Here is a 22,416-nt window from a genome sequence, read left to right as displayed (position 1 = left end):
CTTATCTTATCCTCAAGTATTTTCTTTTCCAAGCTAAAGATTTTCACTTCCTTCCACCAGTCCTTGCATGACATGGCCTCAAGTTGGCTTACCATTCCAGGTTTTTCATATCCATCAAGGGTGATCATGTGCCTTGCAATACTGTGAACTTTATTCTTAATTTTTACTAATTCATAATGGTATGTACCCATTCATTTATATGAGTAAGATGAAACTGTAACAAAGTGTTTCTGGGTTTGTAAATGCCTTATTGTCTATGAGTATATTCACCAGAAATCTCTTATTATTCTTAGATGGGACCACTGAGTATCAGAAAGACTCAGATCACATAAATAAAACAATAATACCACATAAAATCACGGATATAAAACTGGAAGGTACTTTAGAGGCCATCTAGTCCAACACATTCCTTATGCAGATGAAAAAAACTGAGGCTCAGAAGGGTTGAGTGACTTCTCCAAGGTCACACAAGTAGTAAATACAAGATCTGAATTTTGCACTCAGGTGCTGTGATTCTAAGGTCAGCCCTCTTTCTGCTGTACCACATGGGAAGATGAAATGATCCTTAAATGGGAGACTGAAGGACTGACCAAGAATTTTTGAGTTGAAGTTGTCCTAGAAGAGTCAGTGGTATAGGAAGATCTTCTGAGGTGTGGATTTATAGGAGAACGATCAATACCTTCATTCTTTAAAATAGGTTTCCTGTGACCCTATGGAGAATCTTTTCCCTTCTTGTATATTTTCAAATTATTCATTCGGTCTGGGTTGTTGGAAATCAAATGCTGGAGTGGTGGTAATAGTGATGGTGGAAATAATATTGGAGAAACTAGATATAAAGAAGACTTCTTTTAATGTTTTCTTTCCAAAGACACCTCTTTTACTACCAAATAGTAATGTCCCAAATGCTTCAAAGCCATTAGTATTCAATGACAGGTGAACCCTGTGGGATTCACATTAAGAGCCAGAACATCAAGAGGACTCAATCAATCAGAAAGCATTTGTTAAATGCCATTGTCAATAGAAGAATATCTATTTGCAAGGCAAGCATCCAAATGGGGGAGACAACAAATGCATGTATAAATACATAAAGGACACATATAAAGTGTGTAAATACAAGTGTATTTGAAGCAGTTTAAAAACAAGACAGTTGGGGAAGGAAGGCACTAGTAGTTGGGAGGAATCAGAAAAGGATTTGTATAGAAGTTAGTACTTGGGTGGCATCCTTAAGAAGAAAGGGACTCTGAGGTGGAAATATTGAAGGAATTCATTTTAAGTTGGTAAAACTGCCAGAGCAAAGCATTGGGGATGGAGCATTGTATGCGAGGAAAAGAGAGAAAGTCAGCTTAGCTGAAGTACAGGGTGCAGGAAAAGAGTCATGTTTAATCAGGCTGGAAGGATAGGTTGGGACCAGGCTGTGAAGAAAGGCAGAGTGGTTGTGGAGGTGCGGTGCATCCCTTTCAAGTCTTAATTAGAACTGTGCAAAAGTGGAATTGACTAACTCAAGAGGTAGTGTTTTCCTTCTCATTGTAAGACTTTGAGTAGAGGTTAGATGACTATTGTTGCTGGTTGTTTAACTAATGCCTGATTCTTCACTGACCCCATTTGAGATTTTCTTGGCAAAGATACAGGAGTGGTTTCCCGTTTCCTTCTCCAGCTCATTCTGCAGATGAAGAAACAGAGACAAATGGGGTTAAATGACTTGCCCAGAGTCATATACCTAGTAAATGTCTGATGCCACATTTCTACTCAAGAATATGTGTCTTCCTGACTCCGGGCCTGACACTCTATCTACTGTGCCACCTAGCTGCCCCTAGATGAAGTACCTACTTTCAGGGACTGTATTTTTTTGAAAAGGTAATCTTATAATCCAAAGCTTATCTGAAAGAAATTCCCTCCAAAACATGCTGTAGATGACTACTTCTCAGGTACTGTATAGTTTTCTTTTGGAATTTCTTTAAGATAAGTTTTGGATTATATAGGTACTGAGGCCTTTTCCAACCCTCAATTTCTATGATTCTGTGATTCTCCATTTGTCTGGAAGAGGTAGCCTTAAATTATAGAAACACCCAACTGGTGGGCAAAAGTGCTGGAATATGAATATGAAACTTGCTAGTTGATAGTGAATACAGTTTTAACCAATTTTTGCATGGAAAAGATAAGGGACCCATAGTCTCCTGACTTCCTTTTGGACATCTTGGTAGACAAGTCTAATATTTATTTTTAAGTACTTGATGCTCAAATGCAAACTTAGCAATTAGTGCTATTGACCCCATGCAAAACCATGCTTTTGGAAGAATCAAGTCACAAATGACCCAGAGGTCAATGGAACATGTGCATGATGTTCAAAAACAATTGAAGTATATTTCCTATGATGACTTACATGCAAAATGTCATGGAAAGGATACCACTGAGGTCACGTCTGATCAGGAGAAGAGGTGGTCATGTAAGGTATAAGTAAGGATATGCTAGAGTTAGCTTGTGTTAGCTTACAAGAATTAATAGTAAAATTTTCAGTGTGAACATTTATTCATGGGAAATCAGCAGAATACTACAAATCAGAGATTAATTTGTAGTTTTGTTGATTGTCCAGGCTGAAGAAAGTGATGGCCAAAGAGTTAACTAAGAGAGATTAAACCTAAATTTTTGTTGTGCTTATCTTTTTTTTTTTGAACTAGTTGAGAAATATTTACCAGCACATCCCTGTATATAAGAAACTCACAAAATGTCCAAATTGGAAACGATTCTAAAAGTCATCTAACTTGTCTTGTTCTGACCAAGAATCTTTACAACCTCCCCCAAAAGTGTTCATCCAGATTTTGCTTAAGGGCATGTCGAGAAGAAGAACTCATTACCTCCCAGGTCAGTCTATTCAATTTTTGGATAGCCCCAATAACAACGATATTTTTCCTTATACTGAATAAGAGTCTGTGTCTTAGCTACTTCTACCTTTTTGTATCAGCCCACTGGAGCCAAGAAGAATCAGTCTCATTTCTCTTTCCTATCACAACTCTTCAAATATTTGATGCCTTGAGAATGAAGACAACATAGTGGTACTATGGGACCCCTGATAAATATGTATATATGCATGTGTCTGGCTATATCTATACACACATTTATGTCTATATTTACATCTTCAGCTGTATCTGTATCTGTATCAGTAATTATATCTATATATATGGGGCAATTTGGTGGCATACTGGATAGTGCACCAGGTCGGGAGTCAAGAAGACTTATTTTCTTGAATTCACCATCTGGCCTCAGACACTTTCTAGCTTTGTGAGCTTGGGCAAGTCACTTAAACCTGTTTGCCTAAGTTTCCTCACTTGTAAAATGAGCTGGAGAAAAAAATGGCAAACCTCTCCATTATCTTTGCCAAGAAAACCCCAAATGGAGTCATGAAGTTGGACATGACTGAACTATTCACACACACATACATATACCTATATACACATATCCATTCATATACATATCTGTGTATATATACACACACACATAAACACCAAGAAGCAGATTTGGAGTTCATTGTGCAAATCTATTTATAGGAAAATATGCAATCTACATCCGTGAACCAAGGATCGCAGAGGTCAAACTAGAAATATTTTAAAAAGCAAATTTTTTGCGTTCACAGATGAACAAAATGAAAGCTTCTTGGTAACAATGTCAGTGATTTCTGAATATATACTTTGTAATTTTCGTATGTTTGAAGTCCAACATGAAACAATGGTATATGCTTCACGTTCTGTTGGAGAACATCACCTTTTTCACTGCTGCCTTCACCTCCTTGTTCCTCAGACTGTAGATAATGGGATTCAGCATGGAAGTCACTGCACCATAGAACAAAGCAATCAGTTTGTCTGAATCTGGATCCTTTGCCTTGGGTTTCGAGTACATGAAGAGTATAGTTCCAAAGAATATGATGACCACAGTCAGATGTGCTGAACAGGTGGAGAAGGCTTTCTTCCTTCCTTCAGCTGAGTTGAGTCTCAGAATGGTGGCAAGGATAAATATATATGAGACAAGAATGAGCAGCATGGGAGTCAATGCGACCAGTGAAACTGCTACCATCAAGACAAAAGCATTGAGGGAAATGTCCACGCAGGCCAGTTTCAGGACAGCCAGGATTTCACAAAAAAAATGATCAATGATATTATTTCCACAAAAGGAAACCCTCAATGCAAGGACTGTTTGCAGTAATGAATTTACACTCCCAACTATCCAGCTTAGGGCTGCCAACTGCACACACACTCTCATGTTCATGATGATTGTATATCTCAGGGGATTGCAGATGGCCACATACTGGTCATAGGCCATCATGGCCAGCAGTACACTCTCTGTTGTTCCCAGGGCAAGAGTTAGGTACATTTGTAACGCACATCCTGGGAAAGATATGGTTTTTCTGACTGATAGGAAATTGACCAACATGAAGGGACAAAGGAGGATGTACCAAAGATGTCCATGAAGGAGAGGTTACTAAGGAAGAAATACATGGGGGTGTGAAGGTTGGAATCCAGAATACTCAACATGATGAGAGAGGAGTTCCCCAGCAAGATGATCAAATATATCCCCAGGCATAACACAAAGAGAGCAATCTCAACATTGTGATGTTTAGAAAGCCCCAGCAGAAAGAATTCCAGCACAAGAGTCTGATTTGCCTCATCCATTCTCTTATCCTTTCTTTTACTTTTAGCATTAACTACTTGGAAAAGCACAAGGTAAATTCAAATATTCCTTAAAATAAAATCCTCCTTGCCCTATTAAGTAGCTGTTTAAAACAGGGATGACTCTTCTGGTTACATTTCATATCTTCATTTAAAGCTATACAAATTATTTTCATCTGAAAATCGAGGACATGTTCTAGGCTACAATTTAACCCTGCAAGATGATTCCTGTGTTTTAACTGTTGCTGCTTTGGTCCCAAATACTAACACTTCTACGAAGGCAGTGAAATTGTGTAACAAATACTGATTTTCCCCAATCATATTGTGAAGTGTTTAGGTGTTTTCAATGTTTCTCCAAGTTCACTTGCTTATTATTGTTGGATGGCAGCTGCTATATATTACTAGATGCTTAAGATTATGGGGGAAGAGGGAAAGAGATAATTTGGGGGGCAAGAATGAATGATTTTTCTTTTAGAAAATGACTGGCCACATAGGGGTCCCTTGACTGTATAAGGTCTTTTTTGGCTGCACATGTATTTGCTTCCATTGGGTAATTCAGATCAACCATTGTTCAGATCTTCGATATCCTCATTGTTCCATTAAGGGTTGGCAGGCTAGAGAGTGTTAAGAACCATTCACAGAATTCCACATTATCTTTTTAGGAAAATGAGCACTGTCTCTGTGAAGAGAAAATAGAAGCCATGATTTAGTTTGTTGATAGCACCAGAAGTTAATGTACCTCAATCTTCTCCTCCAGTAAGACCTGAAAAACCCTAGGAATTCTTAGCATCCACTTTGTGTATGCTAAGCTTATTCCTTCCTTCTCTATGATTCACTTAATGATTATCTACAAATTCTGCTTATGTTCTTCATAATCGTATCTGTTTCTATTCTTCCCACCTCACCATAGGCATAATTGCAATTGAAAATTATATTTGTTGCTTCTATCCTACCCCCCAATCCATCTCATAAACTCTCGGTGATATCCCTTTGCCTCCTGCAACCTAAAACAAAACTTTTCATCTAATTAATTAATTAAAATGGTATTTTTTTCTACTTATATGTGAATACAATTTTTAACTTGCACTTGTACAAAATTTTGAGTTCCAAATTTTTCTTCCTCCTTCCTAAACCTTTCTTTTTTTATCATTGTCTCCTAAATACCCAATTCAATTACATTCAATTCAGTAAGCATTTATTAAGTGCTATATGCAAGGTATGATGCTAGATGCTTGAAATAAAAATGAAAAAAAAATAGTCTTGCTGTCCAGGAGCACACATTTGACGACTTACCTTCATATGTCCTAACCTCCAGGAAAAAAAAAACAAAGAAACAAACCAAAGACTAGACTACTTTTTCTGGATTTTGGGACATTTCCTTCCCACATCTGAATCTTTGCTTATGCTGTTCCCTCCTTTTGGAATGTTGTCTCCCAATCCCTGAATCCTCTTCTCCTGTCTTCACTGTTGTCCTTTTAAATCCTATTTGTTCTTTAAAGCTCAATTCAAATGCTCGTTCTTCAATGAAGATTTCTCTTGTTTTCCACCCTCTCCCCTCCAATAAACAGCAATGTGTCATTCCTCCGAATGACTATTCTTTATTTGTATCTCTGATAATGATAACTTACTACTTTCTGCTCTGATACTTATTACATATTGTTTTGTATAATGGAGCTATTGTTTTTTATTTGGTATGATTGTCTCATTTCCCTAACTAGATTATTTTTAAGTATCTCATCGCCAGGGATCATGTCTTATTTATTTTCAAAACTGTTCCACCTGTACTCAGGCTGACCTCCCTATCTTCCTCCCATCAGAACATGGGCTCTGCCATTAGGACCCTGTTCTCTGATAGGTAAAATTTTGTCTTTTCTTTCCCAGAATCAGACCCCTAAGTCACCTGTTCCCAAATCATACTTTTGTGTGCATTCCCCTCCACCTCTGCAATTTCTAGTCCCCCTTTTATATGTTGTCTTCTCGTATTATAGTACAAGTTTCTAGAGGTCAGTCTAATTTGTATTTGTGTTTCCATAGCTTAGAACAGAGCTTTGCTACATGGGAACTACTTAATAAACGCTCATTCATTTTTATGTCCTTCCTTCTCTAATCCGTCTTCTTCAACCACCACGATGCTGATAGAGTGCCTTGTTAACTAATAGGACACACTATTTTTCCTCCCTACCTCACCCCTCTCCCCAACATTTCTGTTGAGAGCTTTCTGGTCATCTTTCTAATCATGCAGGTTTGTATTCTCAGAGTCAACCTGAATTCTTCATTTTCTCTATATCCAATCAGTTGCCAAATCTGATCATTTCTAGCTCCATATTATTTGTGTCATGGAAGGAGTTTAGTAGGATCTATTCTTTTGCTCTTTTTGCAGACAGTGTGTGTAATGTTCAGATTAATTATTTGAATATCTGATAGAATTAAGTTGTGAGTCCATCTAGTTCTCAGTTTTTTCCTTTGGGAATTTTTTTATGTCTGAGGAAGAAAGGAAGGAAGAGAAGGAAGAAGGGAAGGAGGAAAGGAGGGATGGGGAGGCAAAAAGAGAAAGGGAGGAAAAGAGGAAGAAAGGAAAGGAATAAGGAAGGGGAGAATGAAGGAAGGGAGGGAAGAAGGGGAGGAAGAAGGAAAAAAGAAGGAAAGGAAGAAGGAAGAAGTAAAGAAGGAAGTAAAGAAAAGAGAAAGCTAGGAGAGTAAGTGAAAAAGAAAGAAAGAAGAAAGAAGAAAGAAAAAAGTCTTAGAGGCTCTTGCTTTGCTCTTATTATCACTATTAATTCTGCTGATGCTACCATGCCTAGCTAACATTTATATCACACTTTGAAGTTTACAATATACTTTGCCTACTTTGGTGTTCCCCCACATCCTGTAAGGTTGAGATTGTTATCATCTCCATTTACAGATGAAGAAATTTAGAGAGGTTATGTTCCTTGCCAAGATCACACAGTTGGTGAGTCTAGGAAGAGATCTGAGCCTAGAACTTCTTGGTTCCAAATCCATTGTGCTCTTTACTGCCCCCCTGCTGCCTCTCATACTAACTGTATCCCTTTTCAGTATCAGTTACCTCATGGGATGCTCTATTTCACATAAACTTATGAATGTACTTTGTAAAACTGAAATAAAATTCAGTCCTAAATGAATTTGAGTTAATGCAATCCTAACTGTTGTCAACAATGAAATTTTCCAGCAACATAGACACACAAATTGGTTTTAAGAGGACTCTCAATCTGCTACTGATTAGTGTATGGCATTGATTCAGTCATTTCCTTCTGTGGGCCTGTATATCTTTCTCTGAAAAATCACTGGCTTGTACTGCATGGACTCTAAGTTCTTTCTAGCTGTGTTGTACTATTCATTTGTGAAATTAAAACAATTTTAGGCCTATCCTCCATCAATTTGTCAAGGAGAGTAGAATTTTGGCATGTGATCAAACAATGTATCTTGGTATATCCTAAGTAGAAAAACAGAGACCTGAGTCAGGAGAGGCCTGAAAATGCCTTTAAAATAGGAGAGAAGATTGGAAAATACTTGAACAAAAGTTCATTTTCACCCCCAGTCATTCAGAGGATCAAAAAATGAAGAAACTGGGAGTGCAAACAAATGATGATTTCTTTGACACTCATCTCCATTATTTGGCATCATTAATTTATACCGCTATGTCCATGGAGCTCTTTGGATATCTAAAATCTTTATGACTGTATTCAAAGTCACTTTCTGAGGAGGTACTTTGGATTCACTCTAGGGGACATAAAAATTAGCCTTCTTACTTTTCTAAAAAAAAATCCCAAACCCCAAACTTACAGCATTTTACAGTGTTTTCTTCATAAACATTCCCATGGCATGGGCAATACAAATGTTATTATTCCTATTCTACCTATGAAAATACTGAGAATCAGAGAAATTAACTGAATTGCTCAAGGCCACATGATTAATAACAATGACTCACATTTACTATAATATTCTATTTCTAAAGCTTCCCTGTTATTTAATGGTACTTCTTTGAGCTTATACAAAAACTGTGTTGCACTTGAAAACAAGTTGAAAAGGATGCTAGTATAAATATTGCTGGAAATCAACTGGATTCAACTATAGTGTCTTTGAAACAGTTAGCTTAGTTTGATTAGCTTCAGAGCCCAGATTCAAACCCAGGTCTTTTAACACCATGTTCTGTGCTCATTCCCCTAGGGTGTAAAATGAGGGCAGACTTCCTAAAACAGAGACAATTTGATATGTTGGAAAGAATGCTTAACTAGGAGTCAAAAAGATCTGGATTCAAATCCTGGTGCTCCATCAAGGACATCTACAATACACTTTAGGGGAGGCTGAGCAATGAGGGGGGAAAAACACATTGTCTGTGGAGTCAGAGGACATGGGTTCAAATTCCATCTCTTTTACTTACTACCTTCCTAGGTAGTATAGTGGATAGAGAGCAGGACTTGGAGTCAGGAAGGCCTGAGTTTAAATCTGGTCTCAGATACTATCTGTGTGACCCCAGGGAAATTGGTTAACCCCATTTGCCTCAGTTTCCTCATTTGTAAAATGAGCTGAAGAAGAAAACCACTTCGGTATCTCTGCCAGGAAAACTCCAAATGGGCTCACAAAGAGTCAGACACAACAGAAATGACTGAACATGGGACAGCTAGGTGGCACAGTGGATAGAGCACCAGACCTGAAGTCAGGAGGACCTGAGTTCAAATCTGACCTCAGACCAAACACTTGACACTTACTAGCTGTGTGACCCTGGGCTTAACCCCAATTGCCTAAAAAAAAAAAGACTGAACAATGACAAACTTGGATAGGTAACTTAGCCCCTCTGAACCTCAGTTTATTCTTCTGTAAAATGAAGTCATTGGACTAGACTACCTCCAAGGTCTCTTCCAGCAATAGATGTATAATCCTATGACTAGTCAGTCTGAGTGGAACATAAATATATATAGGGGGAGTACTATGCAATAAGGTAGAACATGCAGAGAGGTAAGAAAACTAAGGGAAAGGATGCAGAAGGGACGTTGAGAATGGTGTGTGGATTGAGATGGGGAGGGAGGAGAAGATCGGGGACACTTGGAGGGGTGAGTGAAGTGGTATGTGAGAGGGTGGGTGGAGAAGATATGTTAAAAGGGATAGTGTAAAAAGAAAGGTTGAGAAAGAAAATAATGAGTAAAAATAAGATGGAGGGAAATTCACCAGTAATTATGACTTGGAATGTGAATGAGATGTTTATAGCAGCTCTTTTTGTGGTGACAAAGAACTGGAGATTGCAAGGATCCCCATAAACCGAAGAATGGCTGAATAATATGAATAATAATATGTGATACTACTGTGCTATGAGAAATGATGAACTCATTGATCTTAGAATGGCATGGAAAGACTTGCATTAAATGAAATGATGAAGAGTGAAGTGAACGGGACCAAGACAGCCTTGTATATAGTAATAGCAATATTGTTTTAAGAATGACTTTGAGCAAATAAGTTATTTTAACTATTATAAATGCCCAAATTAACTGTAAAGAGCATATGAAGAAAGATGTTCTCTGCTTACAGAGAAAGATCTGATAAATAGAAGTATGTATAGAATAACATATGTATGTGTATATGTCTAATGGTAGCCATCTCTGGGTTGGGAGGAGAAAATAAAAGAAAAAATATTACACAATATCTTTGTTGTATATTTGGAGGTAATAGCAAATTTTATGAGGTAGATTTGCAGTTTCATGTGAAGTCATCTTTTTCTTATTATACTATGTTATGGAAATGCTTGTTTGAATTAAAAATAACATATTTTTTAAAAAAAGACAGTTTGAAGAAAAGATTTTCTGGGAATCATGATTACTTTATCACAGGGTTAATTTGAAAATCATATGATCATATATATTACTATTAGGCATTGTTGTTCTTGCTGTTACTGTTAATAATAAATATTTTTAGAGTTACCAGAAATGAGATGAGCTGCCTTAATGGGTAGTGCATTTCCCATCATCAGAGGTTTAAAGTAGAAGCTAATTGACCACTCATTCAAGAATGTTGTAGAAGGGATTCACTTTTTTTTTGAATTGACACTCAGCGCTCTTCTTAAAAAAAAAAATAAAAGCTTGAATCCAGATTACTTACCTCAATTCCTAAACTACTCATGACCAGAGACAGCTACTGCAATCTTCAAGGCTGAACAAAAGCATTTGTAGTCGTCAGGAAGAGCTGCTTCCATTCACATTGGTTTTGCCTAAAGAGAAAACAGGAGAATGTGTTTGCTGAGGGTGCTAATTGTTGCATCAAAAATGCAACCATGCTGATCAGCAAGGCCTTATGCACTCACAGGCCGAGGGTCCACAAGAAACTAGGATAAGTCATGATGGAACAAATAGGGAAGGTAGATTTAGAGACCACTGTGAGTGAACATGACCTAGGGCTGTACAACATTTTATTACATACGACATTACTAAGATAAATTGTAACCATGGAGTAGGTTGATATCCAATTTTCAAGCTGCTCAGATTAAGCAAAGATCTCATTAAATGTGTGAAAAGTTCATCAGTATGAAATAAATGATGCCTGATAATTCCATGATTATATTCACCATACCTTGCGTACCTTAAAATAAACTCCTTTGGACTAACCACTAAAACTACTTTATTTATAACTTCTCATGCTCTTAGGGACTTCTTTAGTCCCAGAACAATTTAAAGTTGGAGTTCTGAAGGTTATAGAAAGTAACATTTTGGTGCTCTAGGAATAGCGTCTCTCAGATACCCAATTAATCTCACTTGGTTTTTGGGCTATTTTTCTCCAGTACTTTAGTTATTCTTTCATACTAAGTTACTGCTCCTGGGAGGTAGAATGGTCTTAGTTAAATGTTTTGTTATATTTACTTATTCAGAAAAAGATTTTCTAAGATTTTAGGGAAAGTGTTTCTTAAGCCTTCTCTCTTAGCTCTCCCATGATTAAATTATTCAGGGATTAAAAATGTATTTAAACATAGTATACAATTGTCAGTTGTGTATTGTTCTGTGACATATCTTTTAAAACTGGGGAGTTGTTCTAAAGCCCTTTTTTGGTAGTCTGGTGAATCTTGTGGACCCCTTCACAGGATAATGCTTAATTTTAAATGCATAAAATAAAATACATAGGATTACAAAGGAAATCAGTCATATTGAAATATTTATCAAAATGTTTTTTAAAATATGGAGTTCAGAGACTCCAGAATGAAACCCCCTCTTTTAGAGTATTTAATTTAAAATACAATTCAGTTAGTGAATTAAAGTTAGTAATGGATGAGATTAGTTCACCTTTAAACTAGTGCCATTCCCTATTTTCCCTTAATCCTAGCTTCTTCCTCCTAAAATTAATTCCAATTTGTCTTACCTATGGTTTGTTTTTACATAAATGCTTGATGTCTTCTCTATGAGACTGTTAGCTCCTTGAAAGTGGAACTGTTTTTCCCTCCTTTTGTGTTTTTGTATCATCAGTAATCAACACAGTGCTTGGCACATAGTAAGTGTTTGATAAATGCTTGATGACTTGTTGTCTTCATTCACATTTTCTGGATATTTTATGTTAAAAAAGGTTTTGTTTTCCATTGTTAAAATTTCAGCCCAATGGGAATTCTGGAAGGCTCTGAGCTGGTTCACACTTTTCTGCTTGTTTTTCCCCCCTCAGGCATAAACCAAAGAACAGGAACAGATTACCTACAAGTAGGAGTGTGCTGGAGCCATCTCCAACAGAGAGCTTGTTAAATTTTAAGCACCAACATTTATTTACCCCTTAGAAATCTGCAAATCCTTCAAATCAGGGCTTGATTTATTGTTTTGCTGATTGTCTCTACAGGTAAGAAAGAAAGGGAGAAAATGTTAATAATGTAGATTAAATTTAAAAGTGTACATGCATACATTTCCCTCAAGAAAGCCGGTTGTTAAACATTTACCAGCACATCAGGTTCCTGCCAGTTTTAAAACTATGAACTAATTTGCAAGGGAAGGACACTGTCAATTTTTAAGTGCTTTGGAAATGTAAGCAATTGCTATTATTGCCATTTTTGTGAATGGCTTTAAGATGAAACCCTGTAAGCAGGGAAATGTGTTTGGAGACCTGCAAGCAGAAACCTGGGTATGTGGGTTTCTGAGAGGTATAGTTTCAAGATAGCAGCTCACAACTTGGAAGAGCCTAGGGATTTCCTCAGCGGTGGTGCTTAGCTCTACAGCTCTGCTGATCCTCATGAGGGGAGAGCTGAAACCCAGGAAAAAGACAGTGAGACCAAGCTAGAGACTTTATCAACAGGGGAAGAGTGCTCATCTGTAATCAGAGTTCAGGAAATGTCAGATTATTAGTAAAAACTTTCTGCTGACTGAAATTTCTTTTTACATTAAAACAGTTTATTTTTTTTCTCTTTCACCTTCCCTCTTCCCACAGAAAACAAACAAACCTTTGTGACAAATATTCATAGTTAAGGAAAACAAGTTCCCACATTGGTCATGTCCAAAAATGCCTTATTCTGTACTTAGAGTCCATCATCTCTTTGTCCAGAGGTGGGCAGTCATCTAGAATTGTGGCTGGTCATTCCATTTGTCATAGTTTTAAAGTCTTTTAGATGCATTTGCCTTTATATTGTTGTCTTGTTTGTATAGTTTTTTCTTTTGTGTATTCTCCTACTTTAGCTCACTTCATTATGCATCAGTTCATAAAAGTTTTCCCAGGTTTCTCTGAAAGCATCCGTTTCATCATTTTCTGATGGCACAATGATGTTCTGTTACATTCATATGCTATAATTTGTTTACTCACTCCCCAACTGATGGGCACCTCTGTAATTTTCAATTCTTCCCTATTATAAAAAGAACTGCTATTAATAATTTTGATCTTATTCCTTACCCTTCTATTTCACACCCTATTTCACCATGCTAGATAAGATAGATTTCTATACATAAATAAGTATGTGTATATACACACGTATGCATATATGTGTATATATACATACATGGATACATACACACACGCACACACACATTTCTTCCCTCTTTTAGCCAATGAGAGTAAGGTTCAAGCATTGCCTGTTACTGCCTTTTTCTCCTCTACTGTAAAAGCTCATCCTTGTGTGCCACTTTTACTTGAGAAAATTTTCCTCATTCTATCTCCCCCTTCCTCCTTCTCTGAGCTCATCCCTCTGTCTCCCCTTTCATTTTTTGGAGACAATTTTAATATAATTTACTCACATTTAAACCTCTGCCTTTGTAAAATCCTTTAACTGCCCTAATAATGATAGAGTTCTTAGTTCCCATATAGGAATATAAAACGGTTTAACATTATTTAGTCCCTTAAGATTTTTCTTTTTCTTTTTTTAAAAGATTTTTCTTTCATATTTATCTGTTTCTGCTTCTCTTGAGTCTTGTGTTTGAGTGTTAGATTTTCTATTTAGCTCTGGTCTTTTCATCAGGAATGCTTGAAACTCCTCTACTTCATTAATTATCCATTTATTCCCCTGAAGAATTATATTCAGTTTTGCTGTATAGGTGATTCTTGCTTGCAATCCTAATTTCTTTGCCTTTTTGAATACCATATTTCAAGACTTACATTCCTTTAAAGTGAAAGCTACTAAATCTTGTGTGATCCTGACTGTGGCTCCACAGTATTTGAATTGTTTCTTTCTGACTGCTTGCAATATTTTCTCTTTGGCCTAGGAGCTCTGAAATTTGGTTATAATATTCATGGGAGTTTTCATTTTGGGATATCCTTCAGAAAGTGATTGGTGGGTTCATTCAATTTCCATTTTACCTTCTGGATCTAAGATATCAGGGCAGTTTTCCCTTACAATTTCTTGAAATATGATGTCTAGGCTCTTTTTTTTTTTGGACATGGCTTTCTTGTAGTCCAATAATTCTTAAATTATCTCACTTCTATTTTCAAAGTCAGTTGCTTTTCCAGTGAGATATTTGACATTTTCTTCTATTTTTTAATTTTTGACTTTGTTTTATTATGTTTTGATGTCTCACAGAATCATTAGCTTCCAACTGCCCAATTCTAATTTTTAAAGAATTATTTTCTTCAATGAGATTTTGTATCTCTTTTTCCACTCAGCCCTTTCTGTTTTTAAGGAGTTTTTTTTTCAGTGAATCTTTTACCAATTTGTTAAGTTTCTTTTTATAATTTTTTTTGCCTCACTTTAATTTATTTCCCCAATTTTTTCCTCTACCATTCATCTTTTCCTTTATGCCTTTTAGGAATTCTTTCTGTCTTGAGTCCAATTAGCATTTTTCTTTTAGGTTTTGTTTGTTGCTGTTTTTGCATTTTTGTCTTCTTCTGAGTTTGTGACTTGGTCTTCCCTGCCACCAAAGTAGCTTTTTATGGACAAATTCTTTTTTTGTTGTTGTTTGCTTACTTTTCCAGCCTATTTCTTGACTTTCTACTGTATGTTACAGTCCTGCTCACCTAGGGGTGGGAAGGCATTGTGCCCAAATTCAAGCTTTTTTGTACCGTTGTTTTCAGAGGTAATTCTAGGGGTCTGCAAATTTTCAGAGCTTTCAAAGTGTTATGATCTGGGGAAAGGTATTGCCTTGATCTCCTGGTCTACACCCTGGACTTTACCTAGGAAGGGTCTCTGCTCCCCTAAAACTGCAAGCATTATCAATTCTCTTGGCCTTGGACTGTGACAAGGGCTCCTGCTCCCTTGTGACCAACCACAAGCATTCTTCTCCCTGCAAATGCAGCCCAGAAGTATATGTGAGCAGTAGAGTTGCTAATAAGTGCCAGGTATACCCAGTACTGGCAATGAGTCCACTGTAATATCTTTCTGGCCAGTTTTCTGACCCCCTTACTGCCTCTGGGCTGAGAACTACTGAAGTTACTTCTGCTGCAGCCACACGATGTGTGTCACATCTGGACATGCTTACACTCAGGTGTCACAGACTTCTCCTTCATATCACCTTAGTTTTCTTAGGCCACAGAAATGTCTTGCTCTCACCATTTGTTGGCTATGGCACTCCAAAATTTGATTTGAGGTGTTATTTTAAAGTTGTTTGGAGGTGAATGTTGAGACAGGTCATCTGGATTGCTGCCTCTAATCCAGCATCTTGGCTCTGCCCCCAAAAGAGTAATTCTTTACCTTTTACTTCAAACCATTGCTGAGACTACCAGAATGGTTAGATTTTTATTTAAAATTTTTATTTTTATTTTTATTAACACACATGGAAGATTGGTAATATTCTTCTGTTTTGTGCTTTTTGTATTATGGTCCCAGAGCAGACGGCAATTAGTCAACAAGCATTTTTAAGTACTTAAATATGCCAAGAATTATGTTAAGTCTTAGGGATAAAAAGAAAGGCAAAAAAACATACTCTCTGCTATGAAGGAGCTTACATTCTAATGAAGGAAGACAACATGCAATTTGCTATGGATACATAAGATATGCACAGGGTAATGGAAGATAATGTCATAATGAAGGCTCTAGCAGTTAGCTAGGAACTGGGAAAACCAAGAAAGGCCTTCTATAGAAGGTAGGATTTTAGTTCAATCTTGAAGGAAGCTAGGTGTCAGACGTGAGGAGGGAGAGCATTCCAGGCATCAGGGCCAGCCTAGCTATTTTCCACTTAGCTACCAAAGTGATCTTCCTAAAGCTAAGTGGAAAATAGCTAGAACAGAAAGACACTTGAGGCAGGGAAACCTACCAGATGGTTATTGGAATAGTCAAGGCATGAAGTGATAAGGTGATGGTAGGATGGTATGAATGGAGAGAAGGAGATGTATAAGAGAGATTTTGTGAATGTAGAACTGACAAGCCTTGTTAGCAATTTGGATATGTGGTGTTAGCATGGGTGAAGAGTTTAATATGATGCTGTGGTTGTAATTCTGGGTGATTGGGAGGATAGTGGTGACCTTGAGGCTAAAAAGGAAAGTTGGGAAGAAGGGCAGGTTTGAGGTAAAAGATAATGAGTTGTGCTTTGTACATATTGAGTCAGAGATGCCTATGGGACACACAATTTGAGATGTCCAAAAGATAATAATAAACAAAGGAGTAAATAACACCAAGATGATTAAAGTGTGAGACACCCAAAAGATGACTGATCTGGATTTAGAATTTATGGGGTTGAATACCAGCTCTGTTGCTTATAACATGTATGATGTTGGGTAAATCATACTTCCACTCTAAGAATCTCTGTTTCTTCACTTCTAGGACAAAGTGCTCTTTGAGTTCCCCCTCACAAAATTCCTATGATTCTGCTATGAATCATAGAATGAGTTACAGGGTGGCTCTAAAGAACTGATTCTTTGATTTCAGCCGGTCAGTCCATAAACATTCATTAAACACCTACTATATTTCTGGCACTACACTAAGCACTGGGGATGGCTTTTTCATTTTTTCTTTTTCCTGGAGAAGAGAAAACTTAGTCCAGACGTAACATCCGTCTTGAAGCATTTGAAGGAAAATATTAGACTTTGCTTGATGACAGAACAATGCTTGGAAATGGCAGAGTGGCAGAGTTCAGCTTGATGTAAGCGGAATATAAGTTTCCTAATAATTGGACCTATTTAAAAGGTAAATAGGATTCCTCAAGGGTCAGTGTGTTCCTTCTCAATGAGATCTTCAAGGAAAGAGTGTATGATCACCACCAGATATGTTATAGAAGGGATTTTAGCAGTATAATACTTGCAATATGAATTTACTTCTAATCTCTTCTCACAACCCAGTTCTTTTTGTTAAAATATTTTTTTTGTGGCAATAGGGTTAAGTTTCTTGTCCAGGGTCACACAGCTAGTAAGTATTTGAGATTGGATTTGAACTCAGATCCTCCTGACTTCAGGTCTGTTGTTCTATCCACTGCACCACTTAGCTTCTCCTGCAACCCAGTTCTTTTGACTCCATTTTAAAGATTCTATTTCATCTGTCATAGGGCAAAGATTCAATTATTTTTGACAAGTATGAATTAAAAATTACATTATACAAGGTAGCATACTAGGGACTTGAGATCCAAAGACAGAAATGAAAAGCAGTCCTTATGCTCAAGAGATTACTTCCTCTTGGAGGATATGAGCAAGTAAATAAATAAGAAAAAGAAACAAAATTTGAAGAAAAGGAGAATACTTACAACTAGGGGCATCAGGAAAGGCTTCCCATAGGACCTGGCGTACAACCTGAGCCTTGAAGGATGTAAGGGATTTTAAGAAGCAGAGGTGAGAAGGAAGACAAGAAGATTAACTTATTTAGAGACGTGGAAGCAAGAGTTGGGATGCCAAGATGCATCAGATTAAGGAATGAGAAACTCTGGAGAAGCAGATTTTACCATCAGGAGATTCTACCATTAAGGATCCCAGAACTGTTAGTTGTGTGATAGCGATGGGGAAGCAGTCTAGACTGTGAAGATAAGGGTCATCATCACTGTGTAGATGCTTCATGCCACCTGTGCAGTCACCCACATCTGGTTGGAGAGTCTTATTGTATAGAACAAGGAAGTTATTGTTTTTGTTGCTGATTTGCTTTTTAGGGTTACGAATTTGGTCTGTGCTAATCTGGAAAACTTCATGAGATTTTGTTGTGTTGGTCATTTAGCTTGAAGGGCTTGGAAACTTCCCCTTGGGGAGAGTTCTCAAATCCCTAAATATCAGTCAATCCCTATGTCATGCATCTATAACATAAATTTAATTCTAAAATAAATAAATAAAATAATTTTTATTTAATGAATTTATGCATCAATTTTCAGTAATTCATATTGACTTGAGACTTTATTACTGTGTATAAGGCCAATTTTACTTTGGACACATTTTCTTCTACATATATATTTGTATAACCAACCATTTTCTTGGTGTTCTTAAATGCTGCCTCCAAATTATGCAGACTCATGACAGATATAGGGAAAAGGATCTTTCCTTAAAGGCACTACTAGCATGAAGGGTCATTCAGTTGGTCATGCAGTCAACAGAGTTTTATTTATTGCAAAGTATGAAGATCGGCTATTTTTCTGGAATCAGGTTTTCTGCAGCAGCCAATGACGTATAAAGAAATAAAAATTGTGGTCTATGGAAAAATGCTTAGTGACTTTAGTCATTTAAAGTATTTTCTGTCAGATTTTGGATAGTAGAAAAATAATCTTACATATCTTCAAATGTTTAGTTTGTTCAGGTTTCTGGAAAATCAAAGGCAGATCTGAGAACCTGCAGACTAATGACACTTTTTAGTGGGCAAGTATTTCTTCTCAAACATACCTTTTTCATTCCATCAGATTGAGGATATATATAGAGTAGTGCCAAAATGTTTGAAGTTTATTGATGGTCAGCAAGTAGTGGGAGCCCTTCTGGACTAGCATATAGTGATGGATAAGTAAGAGAAGATAGCGTGCATGGAAGGAAGCAGCCAAGTGGGGAGGATCACTTTCAGGTATTCCTTTTTTTCTGGAGAAGGGGGCTTTATCCAAATGAAAAACTCCTTCATGGGCAGGAGTACAGGAGTCAGACTTATTTTTGAGTTAAAGGCAACAGGTGGAGAGTCTGAGGGGCACATGGGGACATACTCCCAAGATATTAAAAATACGGAGAAGGCCTTTAATCCCTTGTGTAAATACTTTATATTGGACTTTGGGGAAAATATGGAAAAGAATCAATCAGTGAGCATTTATCAAGCACCTTCTATGTACCAATTAGTGTACTGGATTCTGGGAATAAAATTACTAAAGATCCCTCCTCACAATGAGTTAGCTATCTATTATAAAGAACCTTTCTAAAGATTCTAAACATTCTATTTAATGAATAACACAGGACAAGGGAGATAACATGGTGGGGCTGGAATGAACATGGGTGGAGGGATGGATATCAACACTGATTATAATGTCAATGATTTCTGAGTGTAGAATCTCTATTCTTGCATTGGAAGTATAGAATAGAGAACAATGGTGTACGCTTCAAGGTCTATTAGAGAACATCACCTTTTTCACTGCTGCCTTCACTTCCTTGTTCCTCAGACTGTAGATAATGGGATTCAACATGGAGGTCACTGCACCATAGAATAAGGCAATCAGTTTATCTGAATCTGGATCCTTTGCCTTGGGTTTTGAGTACATGAAGAGAATGGTGCCATAGAATATGATGACCACAGCCAGATGTGCTGAACAGGTGGAGAAGGCTTTCTTCCTTCCTTCAGCTGAGTTGAGTCTCAGAATGGTGACAAGGATAAACATATATGAGATGAGAATTAGCAGCATTGGAGTCAATGTGACCAGTGTAACTGCTACCATCATGACAAAAGCATTGAGGGAAATGTCCACGCAGGCTAGTTTCAGGACAGCCAGGATTTCACAAAAAAAATGATCAATGATATTATTTCCACAGAAGGAAAGCCTCAATGCAAGGACTGTTTGCAGTAATGAATTTACACTCTCAACTATCCAGCTTAGGGCTGCCAACTGCACACACTCTCATCTTCATGATGATTGTATATTTCAGGGGATTGCAGATGGCCGCATACCGGTCATAGGCCATCATGGCCAGCAGCACACATTCTGTTGTTCCCAAAGCATGAGTAAGATACATTTGTAATGCACATCCTGGGAAAGATATGGTTTTTCTGACTGATAGGAAATTGACCAACATGAAGGGAACAAAGGAGGATGTACCAAAGATGTCCATGAAGGAGAGGTTACTAAGGAAGAAATACATGGGGGTGTGAAGGTTGGAATCCAGAATACTCAATATTATGAGAGAGGAGTTCCCCAGCAAGATGATTAAATATGTCCCCAGGCATAACACAAAGAGAGCAATCTCAACATTGTGATGTTTAGAAAGCCCCAGCAGAAAGAATTCCAGCACAAGAGTCTTATTTGCCCCATTCATTCTCTTATCTCTCTTTTACTTTTAGCATTAAGAACTCAGAGAAAGGCCCAGGACATTCACATACACAGTATTTTTTGTGGTGCATGTGAGGTATCCAAAATGAGGTTAGATCTGATTGCATTTTGCATCCTCATCTTGAACTACACAGATTTATGTCTGTACTTGAAGTAAGAGTTCTAGTGCTAGACCCAATACCTTCCCAGTCAGAAATGCCACCACTTCTATGAATCTGGGCAAATTAAGAAACACAAATACCTGAATAGGAAATGCAACAAGATCAACTAAAATGAGTTTTATCTTATAGTTTACTTACTTAGGTATGGGGTGGGGCAGTTGCTATATATTACTTCATACACTGTGTTAGAGAAGGGAAGAAAAGAGATTTTTTTCCTTAAGCCCTTGTAATCTGATTTTAGAAATTCTTGTCTTAAACCAGGCACTTCTGAAAATTTACATCCCTTTCTGCTGCAGATGCTTTTACATCCACGAGACAATTCAGGAACAGAATACTCCAATTTCTCAGTCTCTTCATAAATGTGATTTGACAATTCTAGTCATGTGAGTGTTGAGTATCATTGACACAACTGTAGTTCTCTTTGAAAATGAACATTGTTTCTGTAATGAGAAAAGAGGAGCAATGATTGAGTTAGTTGTTTAGTTTTTACTGTCTTCATCATCTCCAACATTATTATATTGAAAAGAAGTATAATTGGATATGGTAACCACCATAAGACACACCTGGGACAATATCAAGAAAGATGCCATTAAATTAACTTTTTGAGGACAAAATCATTTGAATAAAGATGAGACCTTAAACCTTGGAATACCATGTGTGTTTCAGGAGATTGAAGGAATGGATAGTCATGGCTTGAAAGGTATTACTGAATGATGAAGCAAGGTAGGTTTGGTGGAGAACTTACTTGCGTTCCTCTCATAGGGATGAGGAGAAGGAAGGAGATAAGAAAGCATTATATGGTAGTTTTCTATTTTAAGGAATTTTTATATTTAGCTAGCTCACTAGATGTGAAATTCGGTTGTGTCTATCTACTGAGGTAGCATGAGCTCTGGCAATATTCTCTAAATTTTAGGAAACTGGAGCAAAGCACTGACCACTCAAGCCTAGTTACTGGTCCTGAAAAACTCTTGATTCACAGATTTCAGTCTTTCTATTCTATGTGAATGTCATTCCCAACCTATGCTTTACTTGTCAGGGCACACATTTTGTGTTGGGCTCAACCATATTATAGGGAATTTTGAATTCTGAAATCACATTTATTTATTTTCTCAAGCTCCCAGATCTCTACCCATATTCTGATATTTATATAGAACTTTACGTTTTTCAGACAACTTGAAATACAGTGTCTAATTTGAACGTCATAGCAATACTGTAGAAAAGGCAATACAGGTATTACTGCTACCACAAAAAATCCCAATAATGAAACCAAGGCTCAAAGAAGTTAAATGAGTTGCCTATGAACATACAGCTACTAAGTGTCAAAACCAGTATTTGGAGGAAGGTCTTTCTGACTATAAGTCCAATGCTATTCATGAAACCATGTTTCTTCTCCTTTAGGGGTACCCCATTGCTTCCTGATTAAAGTCAGATATTTATGATTGTCAACAGCATGGACCTAACCCTATCTCTCTGCTTTCATCCTTCATTACTCACTTTCACATGCCTGAAACTTTAGCCCACCAAAATACCATCATCCTGGGTTTCAGGGAACATGCCCTAAGCCTTTCTGCCTTTCTGCTTTTCTGCACCCTTTCCCCTCTTCCTCCACTTATTCCTCCACTTCTCTCTGGCATCAACCAACCCTGTATCATCTTTGCCTTCTAAATAATTTCAATATCAATCTACCCAGTGATATAGCCTCAAATCAGATGCTCCTTTCTTTGTGAAGTCTTCCTTGATCCACTCAGACTCCTATAGGACTTGATTTTCATTTTTCCTTTATGA

The 22,416-nt window shown here is 37.2% G+C and overlaps 1 protein-coding gene and 1 pseudogene across 1 annotated transcript; both read right to left on the bottom strand.

The window, feature by feature from the left end:
- Positions 1 to 3,652: 3,652 nt before the first annotated feature.
- On the bottom strand, positions 3,653 to 4,661 carry LOC110214576 (olfactory receptor 13D1-like; annotated as a pseudogene).
- Positions 4,662 to 19,528: 14,867 nt separating this feature from the next.
- LOC110214496 (olfactory receptor 13C2-like) lies at positions 19,529 to 20,456 on the bottom strand. The gene is given in 2 exon segments (XM_020995461.2): positions 19,529 to 20,036; positions 20,038 to 20,456. Coding segments are annotated over 2 exon segments (927 nt in total).
- Positions 20,457 to 22,416: the final 1,960 nt, after the last annotated feature.

The sequence above is a fragment of the Phascolarctos cinereus genome, unplaced genomic scaffold, assembly GCF_003287225.1.
Source record: "Phascolarctos cinereus isolate Bilbo 61053 unplaced genomic scaffold, phaCin_HiC Scaffold_4;HRSCAF=312, whole genome shotgun sequence".
NCBI lineage: Eukaryota > Metazoa > Chordata > Mammalia > Diprotodontia > Phascolarctidae > Phascolarctos > Phascolarctos cinereus.
This window is presented reverse-complemented; position numbering and strand designations above follow the sequence as displayed.